An 18,123-nucleotide genomic window follows, 5' to 3' on the forward strand; every position below is an offset into this window, starting at 1 on the left:
GGATTTGTTTGAGCAGGAAACCCAAATGTCAGCTTCAAGAAGACAGCTTTGAGTGGAATGACTGCTGTCTCTGGCAGAACTGTCATCCTGGGAGGTGTCATGTGATGGCTGGGCTTCACAAGATCACTGCTTGGGTGAAGGGAGCTGGTCATGTGAATTATTGCCTCCGGGAGGCAGGAGAGGAAGTTTCTAAAGATTGCACTTGACATAAATGATGCCAAAGGAAAATTCTAAAAAGACTCCGGTGAAGTCACCACCGTGGGTTCTTGCAGCCTGTGTAGGGGCCAGCCCTGCTGTTCCGAACGACGTGGGGGCAGGCCTCACAGTAAACTACAGGATGCTCACCTGGCCCTCGCTGGGCCTGAGCACTGGGAATGGACTCCTTTGCTCCAGTAGGAGGTGGCTGAGGGAAGTTGAGGTTCCAGCTTTGAGGGGCAGTGGGCCCCTTCAGTGAACTTGTGACCCTTGGGTAGACGGTAGCATGCTGGCGGCTCCTCTGGGCTTTCCTCAGCACTACAGCTGTTCTTACTTCCTCTTTCATAGGAAAAAAGGGGGTGGAGTGGGGGCCAGCTTCGATGTTTGACGTGCATAGGTAAGATTCATTGAAGGCTCCGTGTTCTCTGGGGGCTTTGTGGCCATTAATTATCCCTGCCCCCATCCCATGGGGACACATGGGCTGATTTTTCTTGCTTGCAGTCACTCAGTCTGTAAGAAGTCCTGATTCGGACTGTGTGTTGATGAGGGAGGAGAACCCATGTTTATTAAGTAGCTAACTGCATTCCAGGCCTGGTGCTTTGTCTGCACAATCCCATTTACCCGCATGTGCCATTTGGATCTTCTTCCCAGGGATGTACAGATGAGGAAAACTGAGTCCAAAAGTTGTCCCAGGAGTAAGTGGTAAAGGAGCCAGAATTCTGGATACAGCTTCTGGTGGGAGGAATAAATGACTTAGGAGTATGCAGTCCACACTGTTGGGGTAAAGAAGAGCCACCTGAGGCTTAGCTGGAGAATTATGGGAAGGCTCCTGTAAGCAAAGGGTTTTGGTCCAGTCTCCCTGAAACCCGCTGGGTGTGGAACCGGCAGCCTCTTGGCTTCACAGATGACACGCACGGGGAGCGATGTGGCTTGAACAAGAGGCCCCATCTGGGCTGGTGAGCTCTGGATTCCCTAGCACTGGAATGTTCCTCCCTGCATCTTGCCCTTTGCAACAGATGGAGAACAGTGGGCGAAAGGAAGGGAGTCTAAGAGTGCTGAGTGGATCCCACACGCACCACCTCGCTACTTGCAGGGCCTGCGTGTGACAGGTTCCTTCTTATTTGTCATCATGGGCTGATGGAAGAGGACCCTCCTTAACGTGCTCAGACGCCTGGCTCTGGAGACAGCTCTGATCATGTTATCAAGTCACTCCCCAGCTCTAAGTGGCAATCCCTTGAACCAAATTTCCTAGAAAAAAAAAAAAAGAAAGAAAGAAAAATAACATCAGGGCCTGGGTGTTCCCTACCAGACCTCAGTTCCTACTTGTTTTCCAACAGGCATACATGTTCATATGCTGTGTGGTAACAGGGCTTCTTCACTGCAGACTGAAGCCTGGCTGGCCACTCACACACACCCAAAAGACCAGGGGAATCCCACGTGGGAGACCACCCAGCTGTTCCAGTGTTGGCCCACCACATGAATAAGAGGCATTTGATTTGTACAATATCTGTAAATATGCAACCTAGTTTGGCTCTTGGACAAATCCATGCCCCCAGCTAGCCTCTTATCTCTCTACTTTTGCTCCTGCTGTTCCATCAGAAATGACCTTTCCCGTACTTCCTTGCCTCCCCTTGTCTGAATCCTCATCCTTCCAGGTTGCTCTACATGCCTCCTGCTCCAAGGAACTAACTCCTCTGACCCCATCCCATGATTTCATCTGTTCCTCTCTGAGGCTACTTATTACTTCTTCTTTGTTTGGTGACTGTGTGCATTGCGTGTGTAACTCTCAGATCTGCTTCTGCAGGCTCCCTGACTGTTAGCCTCACCATGTACACACAACAGTGCCAAGACCCCCCTGGGAGTCAGGCCTGGTCCTGCCACCTACTTGAACAATTTGCTGAACTTCCCCGCGTCTCCTTTTTCTCCTCTAGAAACGAGGGATGTCATTAACGGCTCTTTCTCAGGGAATAAGTCAATTAATGCAGATTCAGATGGTGCTTGAAGCATGCCTGGTGTCTGTAAGCTATCATACAAGCACTGCTGTATGCTTTTTGACATGCTCGTCCTGGTACCTGTTAGCGATCATGCAGCCAGTGTTTTATCCTGTTTGACTTGCTCATATGTAAAGCTGGGGTGGATTTTTGTAAAGCAATCACTCTAGCATGGCCCCTGCACGTAGTGGGCACTCAGAAGACAAGGACCACGAGAAAGTACATGTCAGTATGACTCAGTGATCTCTTTTCCCCTGAAGCTTTCTCCTGGGGGATGGACAGGTTGTAAGGAAACCAGCACTGTGATCTAATTGCCTTGTTAGTGCCAATGAGCTCTGGACCCAACCTGACTCTAGGTGTCTCCCTCTGGACTCAGTGTCTGGAATTGTGGCTTCCCAACCCTGGAAAGCTGGAGGGGGCTGGGAGCTGCTCCCTGTGCAGTGGGATAGAGGGCTGACTGAGCTTAGCACAGGTCTCCAGATGCAGAGTCAGGTCAGGCCAGACCCAGGAGGGAGATGCCAGGCCTCCTACAATACAGGCCGACACTTTTAAAAGGGGGCTGGGCATTTCCCCTGTAAAAGTCAGAGTTCTCACAGGATCCTGAATTCTGTGAGAAAGTGCTAAAAATAATCACCATAATCGTGGCCTCCATGCTATTGTGTGTGATCCTACTGTGTGTGATCCTACTGTGTGTGATCCTACTGTGTGTGATCCTAGTGGCTCTCAGAGCTACCCTGGAGGGTGCACCATTGATGATTGATCATCTAACCCACTTGACCAGCGAGGACATGATGGCTCAGCAAGGTGTCTGCATCGGATGGCCACCCAGCTCAATCAGCCTAGGCTTCAAAGCCTGTGCTCCACCATGTTTTAGACATCTCCTTGCTTTGCTTGACAAGTAGGGTGGCTGACGACCAGGGCTTCCAGCACCCTGCTCCCTTGGGACATCTCATATAGTTTTATCGATCAGTGTATCCACCAGGAGATGAGGACAACGGATGTTTCCAACATGTGCTTCCATCTACGTGCTGGAGAGGGGTCTCTTAGGATGGCTGATGCTGTTTTTCTGTTCGCACGGGCTTCCTGGAACCCTGGCAGGATGGGTCTTCCCTGTCGAATGGCTTGCCAAGCTTTTGATCCAGGAAGATGTGGAACAGCAGAGGCAGAAGTGGAAAATGTACAGCATGGTCCTTGGTGCCAGCAGGATTTCCTGGCACATCCATTTGGGGCTCCAAAGCTGCAGATGAGTTCAGTAGCTGAGGACATGCGGTGCTGGGGTCGGAGGAGATTGGATGCTGGGGTGAGCAGCTGCTGGAGAAAATGGCTAGAATAGGTGATGGCCATATCGGGACTATACAGCCCCATTCTCCAAGCCAACCATCTATATCTTCCAGAAATGGAAGCATAAGGTGGCAGAGAATGCTTAGTGTACCTGTCCTTGGCATAGAACACATGTTGTCTTCCCATATTCTTCCATTTTGGGGAACTTCAGACATGATGTGCGAATTGAGAAGGAATGATGTAATGGCCCCCAGCCTCGATGCTGAACAGCTTTCTGCCCTTCTTGTTTCTCCTGGCCTTGCTGGGTGATGGGAGCAGAAGCAGGGAGTCTCGCACAGTGAATGTTGGACACAGCCATTCCTCATGGATGCTCAGGTTGCATGTCTACCTTTGCGCTGTTGTCTGATCCTCACAGAGAGCCCAAAGTATGGACTTGACCCATTTTATAGATGAAGAGACTGAGGCTCCCAAAAACCAAGTGGGGCTTCTTCCAAGCCGCTCAGCCAGCTAGAACCCAAACCATGGTCTGTTTACTCTTATTGCTGTGATGCCCTTATTAGGGTAATTTTAATTGTATTTGTGCAGTATTTTTGAGCATGTGATCAGTGGCAGTGGGTTGAACAGCTGCTGTGTGGTTCAGGTACCTGGAGATGTAGCTGTGAATAAGGTAGGCACATCCCCTGCCCTCGTGGAGCTCACATTCCACTGAGAAAGCCAAAACAAACCTAAGTGAATCGATGGAGTGTTGTCTATAGGTCATTTCCAGCTTTGCTTGTTTTGTTCTTTCATTCCCCTCCCCCAGCTAGGATCGAGGCTATGTGAGTGTAGAGACGGTGATGCTGAGCCTACTGGGACCTTAGCCCAGGATCTGGCCCACAGTGGGGGCGTTAATCTACATTCGTGGAATAGAGGGATAACATGGGTATGAAAACCCCCTTTTAGAAGAGAAGGGCTGGGGACCATAAGGTTGCACGGACAAAGACTGTTTCCCCAACTGCCACGAAGTCCCTCCTCCAGGGCCCAGGCCATGACTACGCTACAGATCTCCTCGAACATGCTGAAATCGCAGGAGGCTCATGTCAGTGCCTGATACGGAGGCAGCTGGGCAGCCCCAGAACTGGTGTTTACATTCCACTGTACATGCCCTCCCGCTTCAGACTCCACAGTGATAGTGACCTCGCAGGTGCCTCCGTGATGGTGGTGTGGGAAGCGCTCTGCGTTCTGGCCAGGCATTGTCAGGAGGACCCCATTCCTGGGACTTTGCCGAGGCATCCAGTTAGGCAGTGTGGTTGAGGGATGGTGAAGATGGACAGGAAGGGTGAGTGAGACCCCACAACCACCCTGTGGCCTTGACCATGTTTTTGTTCTCCTTGTCCCCATGGTACTCCATAGTCCGCTGGTGATGGCCCTGTCCTACTGGATCCCTGCAGAGGCTCCATACTTGAGGCCTGCCCTGCTCTGTCCAGCCTTGGTGGTTTTTAGGTGTCTTTATGGCCCTGTATATCCTAGCCTCTTCATGTGCTTTTGGGCTCCAAAGGGCAGGGAGAGCCCCCACCTCACTGAGTTTTCCCTCTGAAGGGGAGACTTCGACAGGTCTCTCCAGCTGTGGTACCCTGGCCAGCTTCTTCTTTGACACGGGAGACCATGTGGCAGGCACCCTCTGTGCACTGTTTCCCGAGTTCCTGGCTGACACCGAGATACATGTCTTCTTTTCCGCTCCATGCCCTGGTTTCTCCATCTGTAATCTTTAACCCATTCTCACTGTCCTGCCCTGCATAGAGGCTGTGAAGGGTTAAAGGAACTAATAACTGAGCTGAAAAAGCACTATGAAAGGAATCAGTGAATCACATCAGCTTAGCTGGAGAGAAATCCCATCCGGAGACCGTCTTCTGCTGGCTCAGTGCATGGTAACCACAGTGGATGATGTTTAATAAGTGCATGTTGCTTTTAGGAAGGCCTTTAGCCTGGCCAGGAGAATGCACACATATCCGTGGCAGCCCAGCAATGTAGAAGCCTGAGCAGGAGACCCCATCTTGAGAGAAGCAGCAGCATAGGGTGGTGCCAGCTCTCAGGCTTGAGGGCTGCATGTCCTCATATGGAGGAGGTCTGGAAGCAGCAGCGGATATCTTATGGGGCTGTCTAGTCTGTCCATTATCCTAGGAGGACATGCTGGGCAGCATGGTGCTTGTTTCAGAGCAAGTCAGGACTGGAAGTTGGGAGACAGCCAATGGGTTCCTCACCTCCGCCCTCACTTCCGGGTGGGAAGAAGGCTCTTAGGTTGCTGAGGCACCACTCCAGAGACTGTGACAGTAATGACTTCAACCTCTCTCAGCTACTTCTGGTCCCCAGAGGTCCATTACAGTTCAAAGGGTAGTCACAGTACACATATATTTGCAGTTTTTGTGTTTTGTTTTTTTTTTCTCTTCCAGCCTTTGGGCAAACACTGCCAGGCCACAAGCATTCCTCTGTCACCTTCGGGTTCTGTCTGACCCAGCTGCTGCTCATCAGGCCACTGGCCCTGTGTGCGCAGTCTGCACGGTGGCTTTGTGTATGTTAGGTCAGAGACCCTGTAGCCCTCCAGCTGAAGGACATAGTCATCTGTTCTCTCCTTCTCCTTTAAACACCCAGATACACGGGAGTCGCTGCCTGCACCGAGCATTTGCTCTCCTGGGTGCGGTGCTGAGCTCCTTAAGCGTGCTGGCCCCTTCCATCTGTGGCATAAACCTAATATCAACACCATCCTCATTTTACAGCGAAGCCAGAGGTCCACAGTACTTAGAATGCCAACTGGACTCTCATCGGGAGGAGGATGAGAATCCAGACCAAAACATAACTTTTAGCCAATGCCAGGTACTGCTCTAAGCTCGAGGAAGGAAACTGAGTCCTCGCTCTCGGAGTACTTACACGTCAGTCCAAGGCAGAGAATCAGACACTAAAAACATAAAGTTAGTGTGCAGTGTGTTAAGCAGTAGGTGATACATAGAAAAATCAACCAGAGCAACGTGTGGGGAGTACCATTTCATGCAGGTGGCAGGGAAAGTTCCAGATAGCCTGCGTGAGGGGACAAGCCATGTATGTAGACATCTAAGGAATGAGCAGAGAACAAAAGGGAGGTGCCCCTGATTCAAGCCTAGAGGCTGCCATGACTACGGGGGAGCATGGCTTGTGGAGAGATGAGGTGGAGACAGGGAGGCCCCTGGGGTGGAGTGCAGTGGGAGTCGGGGAGAGGAAGACAGAGTCCATCCATGGCTTGGGATTTGAGCCAGCAGGATTTGCTAATGAGTGGAGTGTGCAGCCTGGGAGAGAGGGATGAGAAGCCACGTGGTTCTCCGCTCAGCTCTCCACCACTGAACATGTGTTTTCGAGTAGGAGCAGGGCTGGATCCCCGCTTACAGATGAGGGAAGACGCTTTGCCAAGTCACCCTTCTGGGGACAAGACATGCAGGCCTCTAACCTCAAGCCAGAGCTCGCCACTGTCTGGGTTCCTTAGGAGTTTGCCGCCTGTCAGAGAGGCCACCAGGGATGTGGCACAATGCCCAGTCCTCAGAGTTGCCTGCTGTGGAGATAAATTGGAAACTCTTCCTGTTGACCAGGCCTTCTATCTCTGACTCGGATGCTTTAGGGTGGATGGTAGCACCTACTGTACCATCTGGACATATCTACTCAGTGATGGTCTGCCCCCAAAAAATGTATTGGAAGCCATCCTCCAAAATTCTAGGTTGGTGTAGATGCAGGCCAGCCCCATCCAAGTTTGTTGCTGGGGTCCCAAAGACTCTGCTCTGGTCCCTGACTGCAAGGCCCTTGCCTCTCCTCTGTCTTTACTCATGTGGTTTCTCCTGGAACACCTGCCTTTACCTGGTCTCTGGTGGCTTCAAGACCTGGCTCAGGGGCCACCACCTTCAGAAGGTCTTCCTGGATTGAGCCCCTTGCCAAGACCCCCCAGGCTTCCTTTCATAACACTTATCAACTGATGTGTAGTCATTACTTGTGTTCTGGGTGCCCCCAGAGTAAGCTATTGAAGGATAAGGCCCAACTTCCTCATTTTCCTGTGGTGTCTAGGACAGGCCTTCCAGTGGAGGAAGCTTTGTAAGTGGGAATAGATGAATCATTGGAGGAAAACCACTGACCAGCCACAGCTGTCAGAGCCCTAAGCTCCCAACTCGGGAACCACAGAGTCCATGCAACTGTACCCTGGGGCAGCGCCCTCTAGAATCCAACATCAGGACTCTCAGGAGGTCTGTCCTGCCTCTCCAGGGCAGGACCTAGGTTTAGCACTGTGCAGACTTGGCCCGCTGGGAGTTGATGGTGCTGATGACAGTGCCCATCCTGCTCCTCCTTCCTCTGACTACGCTCTGTGCAGAATCTCATTTCACAGCTTCGTCTGAGCCGGGCATGTTCCCATTTGGCCACACTGGTAAACCTGAGTGCATGGGTACACAGCATGTTCATAAACAGTGACCCCTAAGTGCCTCCCTGCTCATATACAGTACACGTACACTCTTACCTACACATATGCTCATCTGCACACACACACACACACACACACACACACACACATGAACACACACACCTCTGTGTACACACCATACATACATGCTTTCGCAGTTACCTTCCCTGTGTACACACTCATTCACCCTCAGACACTCCCCCACAGACAACCCACAGTTCAGACAATCTTCCCATGGTTCATACCACCATACTCTATTTACACACTCCCCCACTCCCTTCTGAACACACTCCAGTGGTGTACTCTAATATGTCTCTGCATACGTACATCAAATTTTTGTATATGGCACCCTACTGTGTTTCTACCCAGAACCCTATATACCACCCCCCTCCCCCTGTAAATGTATGGATGTTTGTGCTTTGCACACTCACGTATATACACACATGCCTCTGCCTTCAGTATATATGTACTCTTTTGTGTACACTTAGCATGCTTGTGTTCACATATCGTCTGTGTGTGTCTGTGTGGTCTGGGCATTAAATTCAGGACTTTGCATTGCTATAAAGCACTCCACCACACCCACACCACACCCACACCTCATGTCTCGTTGTACAAGTACCGGCACGACGGGCTTGTCTACCCAACCACCAAGTCACAACCAGAAGGTATGGGGCATACAATGAAGTGTATGTTGATTAAGTTCGCATTGTAGAATATCTGAGAATAACATGAAAGGAAGAAAGAATTATTTTAGCCAATGGTGTCAAAGAATTAGGTCCGTGGTCACTTGGCCCTGTGCACTTGGCAGAAGAACATGGCAGTGGGTATGTGTGACTGAGGAACTGCTATTGGTAGACAGAAGCAAAGGGATGCTGACTCCGGACTGGTTCTACATGCGCCCCCCCCCCCCCCCCCCCCCCCCCCCCCGCCGTCACTTCATTCCTTTGGAGTTCCTAGTCCATGGAGGAGTCCATCCACAGCCAGGGTTACTCTTACTCCTCGGTGAATTCTGCCTGGAAATGTCCTCACAAACACAGCCTGGAAATGTCCTCATGAACACATCTGGAGGTCTGCCTGGAAATGACCTCACAAACACACCTGGTGGTCTGCCTTCCAACTCTCTTAGTTCATCTGAAATCCAGTCAAGTTAACAGTGAAGGTGGACCCCTGCGACGTGCTAGCGTGTAGGTGATAAACCACAGATGGCGGTGCTGATGGTGGGGAGGGGGCGTCCTGCTGCTGTGCTGAGGGTTAGGGGTGTTGGCCTTCTTGGAACCTGGATCTCTGGGCTGTTGCTATGGACTCTTCCAGGGATGAGGCTTTGGGGGAACTCGCACCCCAGGGTCACTAGGCCCTGCCCTCTGCCTTAGCTTCCCTTCTAAGTTGATTTGGTTTTCTCATTAGAAAGAGAACAGTTTCTTTTTATTCACTTCTTATAAATCCATTTTCATTTTTCCTCATCTTCAAAGCTACACGTGAATATTTTTAAAGTGAAGTATGTGTTTCTAAGTCCACTAATAAATTCTCAGTCCCACCTTACTGCATAGATTGGTATCATTTAGCATACTGGTTAAGTGTTTGACATTTCAGCCAGTAGAAGAAGAAGAAGAAGGAAAAAAAAAAAAAGGATTCCAGGTGACAAGGTAGTGGTCACTGGGAATGGGACAGGGTAGAAGGTATCAGAGTAGCCATTGGGAGCTGTTTATCCTACTGATTGGAGTCCTTCTGAATGTAGTCACTCACATGACTTCTTCAAAAATCTGACTTCATACCTAGTGTGCCGGAGACAGCCACATAGGCCTCAGTCCATGGGGATCTCATGATTCATCGCTGTCTTCCACAGCAACAAGCACACGGGGCAGTTACCCCTCCCTAGAAACACACTCATGTCCTCCTCATTATTTGTATCTTTTCCCAAAGTGTTAACCATTAGCTACAAAAAGGAAGACTAATATATTCAATGTGGTACTTATATAAACTGATAGGAGAGAGATGTGTCCACCCCACCCCCCTACCCCCCACCCACCCCCACTCCCGCCTCACTCCCACATGGAGCCCTAGCACACAGAGGTGCTGATTTTACTGATCCAGGCCTCTTTCCCTAGATATGTGGCCTCTCAGTCCACCAGCAGATGTGTATGGAGCATCTGCTCTATCACAAGCACAATTATCAGGAATTGGAAACACAGCAATAAGCAAAATGGACCGAACTGTGGAAGAAAAGTTCATTCAAACAGCAGACACACATGGACCATTCATGTTACATGCATAGTTTTCTTTAAACACAGCGAGACACTGCATTCCTTTGGAGTTGTGGGGCCAGTGCTGGGTCTCATGCGTGTAGGCAAGCACTTTATCACCGAATTGTACCTCACACAGCTGTATGTGTTCCTTAATGTTCATCCAACCTAGAAAATCTGAAAAATATCCAAGGTAGAGATTAAAAAAGGCAAAGGCAGCTTTATCAGTTTTAGATCCACAGTCCAAAGACAGTTCTATACTTTGGAGAGCTCCTTGGGTTTGTTCGTAAACAGTTACACTTCACAGAACCCCAGGCACACTGAAAATACAGGTTTCCTTAGACTGTTTCACACAGGAGCTGCTAACAGGCCGTACAAACAGAAGCAAACCCCGTGCCACACAGAAGGAATCTTTCTTTGGCAGTCTCTAACTCTTTTTAATAACTTTCCCCCTGCACTTGGAGCTCAAGGTCTGGGATCAAACCAAATGTCACAAGATAACCCCGACGGTCAGCATATTTTGTTGTGATTATTTACAGCCTTTCAGGGCTGTGGATTTAGCCATCAGATGACTTCATAGTGGGACCAGAGGTCTTCTTTCCTTGGATATGGTATCCTCAAGTTCCCATTGCTCTAAGAATGCCCAAGCAAATGCAGAGTGTTTTTGCAGGTGTCCTTAGTTTTTGGAAGGTGTGAGTTTATGGTGTTTTTATTCACTTATTTTAAGTACAGTTCATCAAAGTGTTGACAGCAGGGATCTTTGATAGTATTAAATGAGACTTTTCAAAAGATGTATTTTATTTTAAACTGTGTGTATATGAGGGGAGGGTATGGGTATGTGGATGCAAATCCCAGTAGGAGGCATCAGAGCTCTCTGGAGTTACAGGTGACTGTGAGCCTCTGTATGGTTGCTGGGAACCAAATCCAGGTCCTCTGGAAGATCAGTAACTACTCGACCTTTGAGCCATCTCTCTAGCCCCAATATTATTATTTGGTTTTTAGACTTTTTGTTTCTTTTAAATGCTTTGCAAAAGTTTGGGTTTTTTTTGTTGTTGTTTGTTTATTTTTGCATAGCCCCCATGCTATTTTAAACTGTGCCATGGAAAATGTTATATTATCACACTTTGCTATGACTAGTCTATAATTCACCTGTGGGATAAGCTGTCATCCTCTTCCTCATCCCTGTCACTTGCCCTTTGGGTTGTTTCCCCACATTTTCAAGGTCTTTATGGGGAGACCCACCTGTATCTGTGATTGAGTCCTCAAGGAAGTGCCTAGCACACAGTGGAGAGCAGCTGGTCACCCTGCCCGTTCACCCTGCCGAACTGCTCCCCACCACCAGCAGCAGTTGTGACACCTACAGGGATACTGTCTGGTTTAGGCCCCAGAATGGTTGTGCTCTCTGCCAGGAGGCCAAAGAGAGCAGGAAATGGTTTCATTGGCAGTGACAGCATGATGACCCCAGGCCTGGCCCACAGGGGTGAGTTTTAACAAGCTCAGTTCCCAGAACAGAACCTGCAGAGTGAAAGAAAAGCAAGCAAGCAAAAATAAAAGAAAAAAAAACAACCAAAAACACTCTGTTGGAAAATACACACAGAGATTAAAATAATGTTTGGCACTTACATCACACTTTTAAAATTCTTCAAACGCTTTAGAAACACTAGCTAATTAATTAAGCTGCCTAAATCTGCTTGCAGTTGGTTGAGATCTCCAGAGGAGCTAAAAAAGGAGGGGGGGGGGTTAAGGGGAGGAGCCAGCCCTCCCCAGCCCCAGATTTTATTGTCACCTGCCTGGGGTGTGATTACAGGCCTCTAGCTGCACCACAAGAATAGCCCTGCTCCAGCTTGTCAGCGCCCAATTCCCAAGTTCGCCCTGAGCGCAGCTCCCTCATCAACTGCTGACTCACAGTTCTGTGCACTGTTGAGGATGAGGATAATGATAACGGAGCACCACTCTGGCTCTGGGGTAGCCAGTGTTAGCGCCACTCAACAGATGAAGGAAGAGGCTCGGGGTTTTGCCAGGGTCACAGAGCAAATAAAACCCCTACTTTCTCAGTTCATCAGTGTGTTCCTTCAGCATATATGTGTTTTGGGGACTGGGTCTCCCTGGCTGGTGGGAAGATAACAGTCGACAGCAATATACGTTGTATAAATAGTACAGCAATGTGATGACAGGGTTTAGAACTAGAACTTAACGGGCCAGTGTACAGCAGGAGCTTATGTATAGCTCTGGAACAATCTTCACGACAAAGCAGAGGGTAGATACCAGTTCCTTGCTTATGTCTGATTGAATGGGACTCCACTCATGAATACCCAGCTGGCAAAGAGAGCCTGTTCTCGCCCGGGCCTGTGCTTCATGCTTGTGGTGGTTCCAGTTCAACCGGTCTCCCATGACCCACTGGAATGTTCATGGCTCCCTGCTGTTGGTAGTAGCTGGTGATGTCACTGACGCCCTTGAGAGGTTTCCTGTCTCTTCAAGCCTGTTCCCTCCTTGTGTCTGTCACTTGCCTGGCCACCAGCCCTACCCCTTCTAGGCTGGCTGATGCTTCCTGAGTCCCTGCTTTCTACAGTTCTCATTTCTTCCCCTGTAGTGTGAGAATCAGGCTGTGCCCAGGCTGGTACTTACAGACTCTGCTCATATCTGCCATGAAAAGTGGGCCTCAAGGGGAGCCCTGGCTGGGGAAGAGGACGAGGCAGGACAGTGAGCAACTGATGACAGGCCTAGCCCAGGGCTCTCTGGACCTGCAGTGAGAGCAGAGCCGATCCATGGAGCCTCTTGTCTTAGGCTCTCTCCCCTTGCCAGTGCAGCAGTATCAGGCCATGGGCTGGTGGGCAAACACACAGCGTCTCTTACTGGGTCAGCGAAGAGGGGCTGCCCAAGGATTCTGCCACAGCCCTGTCTAATAGACAGGATCACATTAGAAGCCACTGGGGAGTCCACTGGGGACCAAGATCACCTGACACTCTGTTCCTGTCTTGCCACTCCTGTTATCATCCTTCTTCTCTTGTCCTCATCCTGTCTTCCTGTCTGGATCACTGCATCTCTAATGTCTGTGTGTCCAAATGCTCACGTTCCATGTCCATACTTCCACCAAACCATCATTCAGGAAGATGATTGGGCCACTATGCTTGGATGGCAAGTACTTTATCCACTGAGCCGCCCCCTCAGCCCCCAGATGCTGCCTGTAACATGCTCACCGGCCTCAACTTATTCCCATCAGAAGTACCTCAAGATGGGCTCATGGTTAACATCTTACAGATGAAGAAACGAGGGCTAGGGACCGTAAAGAGCCAAGGCTGAAGCCGCTCTCGCATCCCTGCAGCACTTGGCAGTGGGTGAGCACCTGGGCCTTCTCTGTTGACGCACTGATGGCTCCTAGTGATGCAGCCGTGTGCCACAGAGCCTCACCTAGGGCCCGAGTTCTCAGCTCTCCACCCACCAGACTGTTGAGAGCAGCTGCTCTGCCCAGGGCTTGCTTTCTGGCACAGAATCCACCTCTTTGAAAAGCACCACACATATTGGGGTCTCCTGCTTCTGCACCTCTGCTGAGTTCGTTCCCTCAGTGGGGAGTCCAGGCTCCCAGTCTACCTGACAAGTTCAGATTTGAGTTCCGGAGCCCAGCTCAGACATGACACTTCCACAAAGGGCTTGGGCACTCTACTACACTAAGCTATGTGACTTAGCACTCTGTCTCGTAGTTTTCCTTATTACAGTCTTGAGTTACAGGCCCACATGGAGATTGAACATGATAACACATGCAGTATGCTGAACTCAATACCATTGTGTGTGCTCAATCAGTGATAAACTTGAACTTGCAGGATCCCTTAAGGTGAATCATAGCTGCCTCTTTCTTTCCAGGAGCCGCACAGGAGGAGCTGAAGGTGATTCAGCCTGAGAAGTCAGTGTCTGTTGATGCTGGGGAACCGGCCATTCTGAACTGCACTGTGACCTCCCTGTCCCCTGTGGGACCCATCAAGTGGTTCAGAGGGACAGAGCAAAGCCGACATCTAATCTATGATTTCACGGGAGAAAAGTTTCCTCGAATTACAAATGTTGCAGATGCCACTAAGAGAAACAACTTGGACTTTTCCATCCGCATCAGTAACGTCACCCCAGCAGACGCCGGCACCTACTACTGTGTGAAGTTCCAGAAGGCAGACTCTGACAAGGAAATTCAATCTGGAGGGGGAACAGTGCTCAATGTGCTTGGTAAGTAAGCCTGTGCCTTCTTCGTCCCCTGGTGTGTAGCAGCAGGTCATAGAATAGCACCCCCTGACCTGTGAGTGTGGCTCACAGCAAGTCAACGGGAGAGCATGGTCATGATCTGACCTCAACCTTGAGCAGATCAGGGAAGCCAAGGCCAGTTCTTTGCTCAAGGCTCCAGTGCCAGCAAATAAGAGGACATCTGCATCCTCATCCACCCACCCCCACATCCCTCTCTTTTCCTTGGTCACTGGTGAGTGCCAGAGTGTAGACCAGAATGCAGACCCCGGCCAGGCTCCTTGCTGCCCAGGCACTAAGCATCTTCACAGGTGGGCCAAGTACACAGGGGCTGCTGAGTAAATGCTGAGCCTTTAGGAAAGCCAGCCTCGGCACGCATCACTTTACCAAAGATTCAGATGCCCCTTCCATTCAGAACCTGAGACCCGTTAGTGACAGGAAAACCTCTCCCAAATGTCAGTCAGGTCCTTGTTCCATATCAGGACATGAGGGGTCATTGTGTAAATGGCTGCATTTTGCTCCAGCATCTAGAAATTCTACAATTGGTTGCAGTCTTCTGTTGGTAGATAGTTCAGTTCTTCCCAGCTGTGGACTTTGAAAATGATGCTGCACTGGATGGTTCATCCCAGTGGGGAGATACCCACTGCAAGAGGCCTACTACATCATTTTAGTTTGTGTGGATGTTACCAGTTTCCCCTCCAGGTAGCAGCCAACTCTCCTGGCCATCCACCCCTGCACAGAAGCAGGGCAGGTAGCTCCTCCTGACTTTGAAAGTATGATAGACAATGAAGTTCCCAGGTAGTGTGTCTCTTGTCTAGGCAATTACAACTAGCAGGCAGCGTCCTGCTTCATGCCACGTCTTCATCATAGCATTTTCTCCTTAAACCAGAGCTGTGAGTGTCCACCTTTCCAGGGTGTTAGGACACTGGCCCTTAGGAAGCCATGAGGAATTGCCTAAGACCTTAAAGTTTGGAGCAAGGCTTGGCTTCTGCTAAGTCCTCAGTTTCTCTTTCTGTAAATGATAACAGTAATGGCCCCCATCCTGGGTTCTGTGGGCATCAAGATGTTAACAAAGCCCTAGATAGGGTGTCAGGGTCATTACTGAGTATCAGAAGTACAGTGACCAGAAGGACAGGGGACAGAGTCTAACTGTCTGGAACCATGTCCCAGATAAGCCACTGCCTTGCCTGTGTCCTGGGCAAACCCCTCCACATAGCACCTTAGTGGCCTCACCTGTCCACGACACTTTCACAGAGTATGTGGTCAGGACTGAAGCGGTACATCATATCAAACACTTAGAAGAGTGCCTGGCTTGTAGGAAATATCCCATCAGTGGGAATTATGTTGAGCTGTGTCCATGTGACCATGGATGGGCCACTTTCCCTTCCCAGGCCTCAAATGTTGGTGGGGTTGGGATGAGTTGGTGGCTTTCCATCTCTCTGCTTGTATGACATCTAAAAATGGAAAAAAAAAAAAAAAACCAAAAAACAAAAACCCACACCTCATATCTACCCTAGAAATTCTGCTGTAATTGGCTTGACATGGATCTGAAATGTGTGTGTGTGTGTGTGTGTGTGTGTGTGTGTGTGTGTGTGTGTGTGTGTGTGTGTGTGTTGTTAAATCTACATGTGCATGAGCAGAGGACTGAAGAGAATGTTTAGTATCCTCTTATATTACTTTTTTCCTTACTCCATTGACACAGGATTTCTCACTGATCCTGGAGCTAGGCTGTTGGCCAACAGACCCCAGTGATCCTTCTGTGTCCACACCATTCCCACAGCACTGGGGTTATAGGCACATACCATCCTGTCCAGTCTTTTTAAACATGGATTCCAAGGATCAGAGTTCAGGTCCTCATACTTGCTCAGCAAGTCTTACCTTCAGATCCATCTCTACTGCTTGTGTCTGAAGTTTCTTATCACACCCAGGTGAGATACATGTCCTGAGACCACAGAAGAAAAGCTGTGGCTTTTATTTTTCCCTGGCAGAGTTGGTCTCCCATGAAGCTGGTGCTCAAAAAACTTTTATGCTTCAGAACAGCATGTGCTCTCTGGGTCCCAATGATGATCAGAATCATGTCCAGGAGCTGGCCCCAGAGGACTGGAGATGTATCCCACACAGCCCTGCCAGCCCTGCTCAGACCCCCTAGATGAGGGACCTTCCTGACTTACACACATTTGTGCCTGAACAGAGCCAAATAAATCCTCCATCTTCAGCACGGCCCCTCCCTGCCTTGATGACCCCCAAATATCACAGTCTTTCTCAGTGCTCCAAGCTTTCTAAATGACTTATCTGAATGAAACACCTGTGACCCCAGGGTTTTGAAGCTGCTGGCCTACCTCAGGTCCTGAGGGAGATTACTATGAAAGAGGAAAGAGCTACAATGTGGTGGCTTTATTGTGCCTTCTGGTTGCCAAGGAAGAATTGTGTAGTCTCAGAGCTAAAGATAGTAATCGTGGCTGTTATTTATTAAGCACCTACTGTATGCCAGAAGTCATGTTTACATCATCTTCCCAGGGTGATGCTTTTGTCCACTTTTTGCAGAGGAAACACAGATGCTCAGAGGGTTTTTTTTTTTTAATACTAAACTAATCATCTAAATGAAAGAAATGAGTCTCATCCACTATGTGCCTTTGGCTAATTACACTATCCTGAGACTTGTCCTACAGAAAGAGTTCATCCTAGACACCCTCTGTGGGCTGCAGAGTGCAGAGGGAGCAACCAGCGTGGCTCCCAAGAACTCAATCGATGGCAACTTCAGTTGTTTCTCGGCACCCATGGGATACCCAAATCCAAAAATGTTCAAGGCCCTCATCCAAGATGGAGGAGATTTTCGTGTAACCTACACACATCCTGCTGACTATTTTAAGTCATCTCTGGATTTCTTATAATAACCAATATGATGCAAATGCTATGTAAATAGTTGTTCTATGCGTTGTTTAGGGAAGAGTGACAAGAAAAAGTCTGTCACTATTCAGTTCAGATGCAGCATTTTCAACAGTATTTTACATTTGCAGTTGGTTAGATTTAAGCACAGGGAGCCCCTGGGTTCAGAAGGATGGCTCTGCAGCCCTTCACCACTTTAGGATGTTAAAGCTGCTGGTGTCTTGATGATGTGACTTCTTCAAGTGACACCCTCCTTTCTGTGCCCTCAACATATTAGGTGGCTATTAGAGAGCAAGTTATGTGTTCACAAGTGGAAAAGTGGCATTTGCTATCTGGAAATGGTGCTGGGTGATAATGGGCAATTTGGATTAATACCCAAGGGACATTGCCTCCTTCCCAATCACCCCATGTCCTTTCAGGACCAGACGTGCTTCTGCTTGCCTGGTGGGGCTGCTCGTTGTCTGTCTATCTCTTTAATAACTAATTAGAAATCAAGACCCACCTTTGACTTTCTCAACACACAAGTGATCTTTGTTTCCAACCCTAAACAAAAGCCCCCCAGATTAAAGAAAAACAAAACAAAAACATCCCTAGCCTCTCCCTTTCATGGGACTTGGCATGGGTGAGACCTACTAGGATGTGGAGAGAGAGAAGAAAACCCCATTCAATGAATCCCTAAGTTCTTACAGGGAGAACTTAAGAATGAAGTCTAGAGCTGGGGAGACTCAGTGGTTAAAGAGCTTGTACTGCTCTTGCCAAGGACCCTAGTTCAGTTCCTAGCACCCACGTCAGGTGCCTCACAACCACCCGTGACTCCAGCTCCAGGGGATCCAGTGCCCTCTTCTGGCCTCTTCAGGAACCC

General features: G+C 49.3%; 1 protein-coding gene across 2 annotated transcripts in view; it reads left to right on the top strand.

Annotated features, from left to right (window-relative positions):
* Sirpa (signal regulatory protein alpha) overlaps window positions 1–18,123 on the top strand; it is a 39,194-nt gene that overhangs the window by 2,589 nt on the left and 18,482 nt on the right. For both annotated transcript variants that reach the window (XM_052726235.1, XM_052726236.1), the window contains one exon: window positions 14,013–14,363. In XM_052726235.1, the coding sequence (XP_052582195.1) occupies window positions 14,013–14,363 (351 nt within the window). The remainder of the gene's footprint in view (window positions 1–14,012; window positions 14,364–18,123) is intronic.

This window comes from Peromyscus californicus, unplaced genomic scaffold, assembly GCF_007827085.1.
Source record: "Peromyscus californicus insignis strain IS unplaced genomic scaffold, ASM782708v3 Scaffold_7__1_contigs__length_154581171, whole genome shotgun sequence".
Taxonomy (NCBI): domain Eukaryota; kingdom Metazoa; phylum Chordata; class Mammalia; order Rodentia; family Cricetidae; genus Peromyscus; species Peromyscus californicus.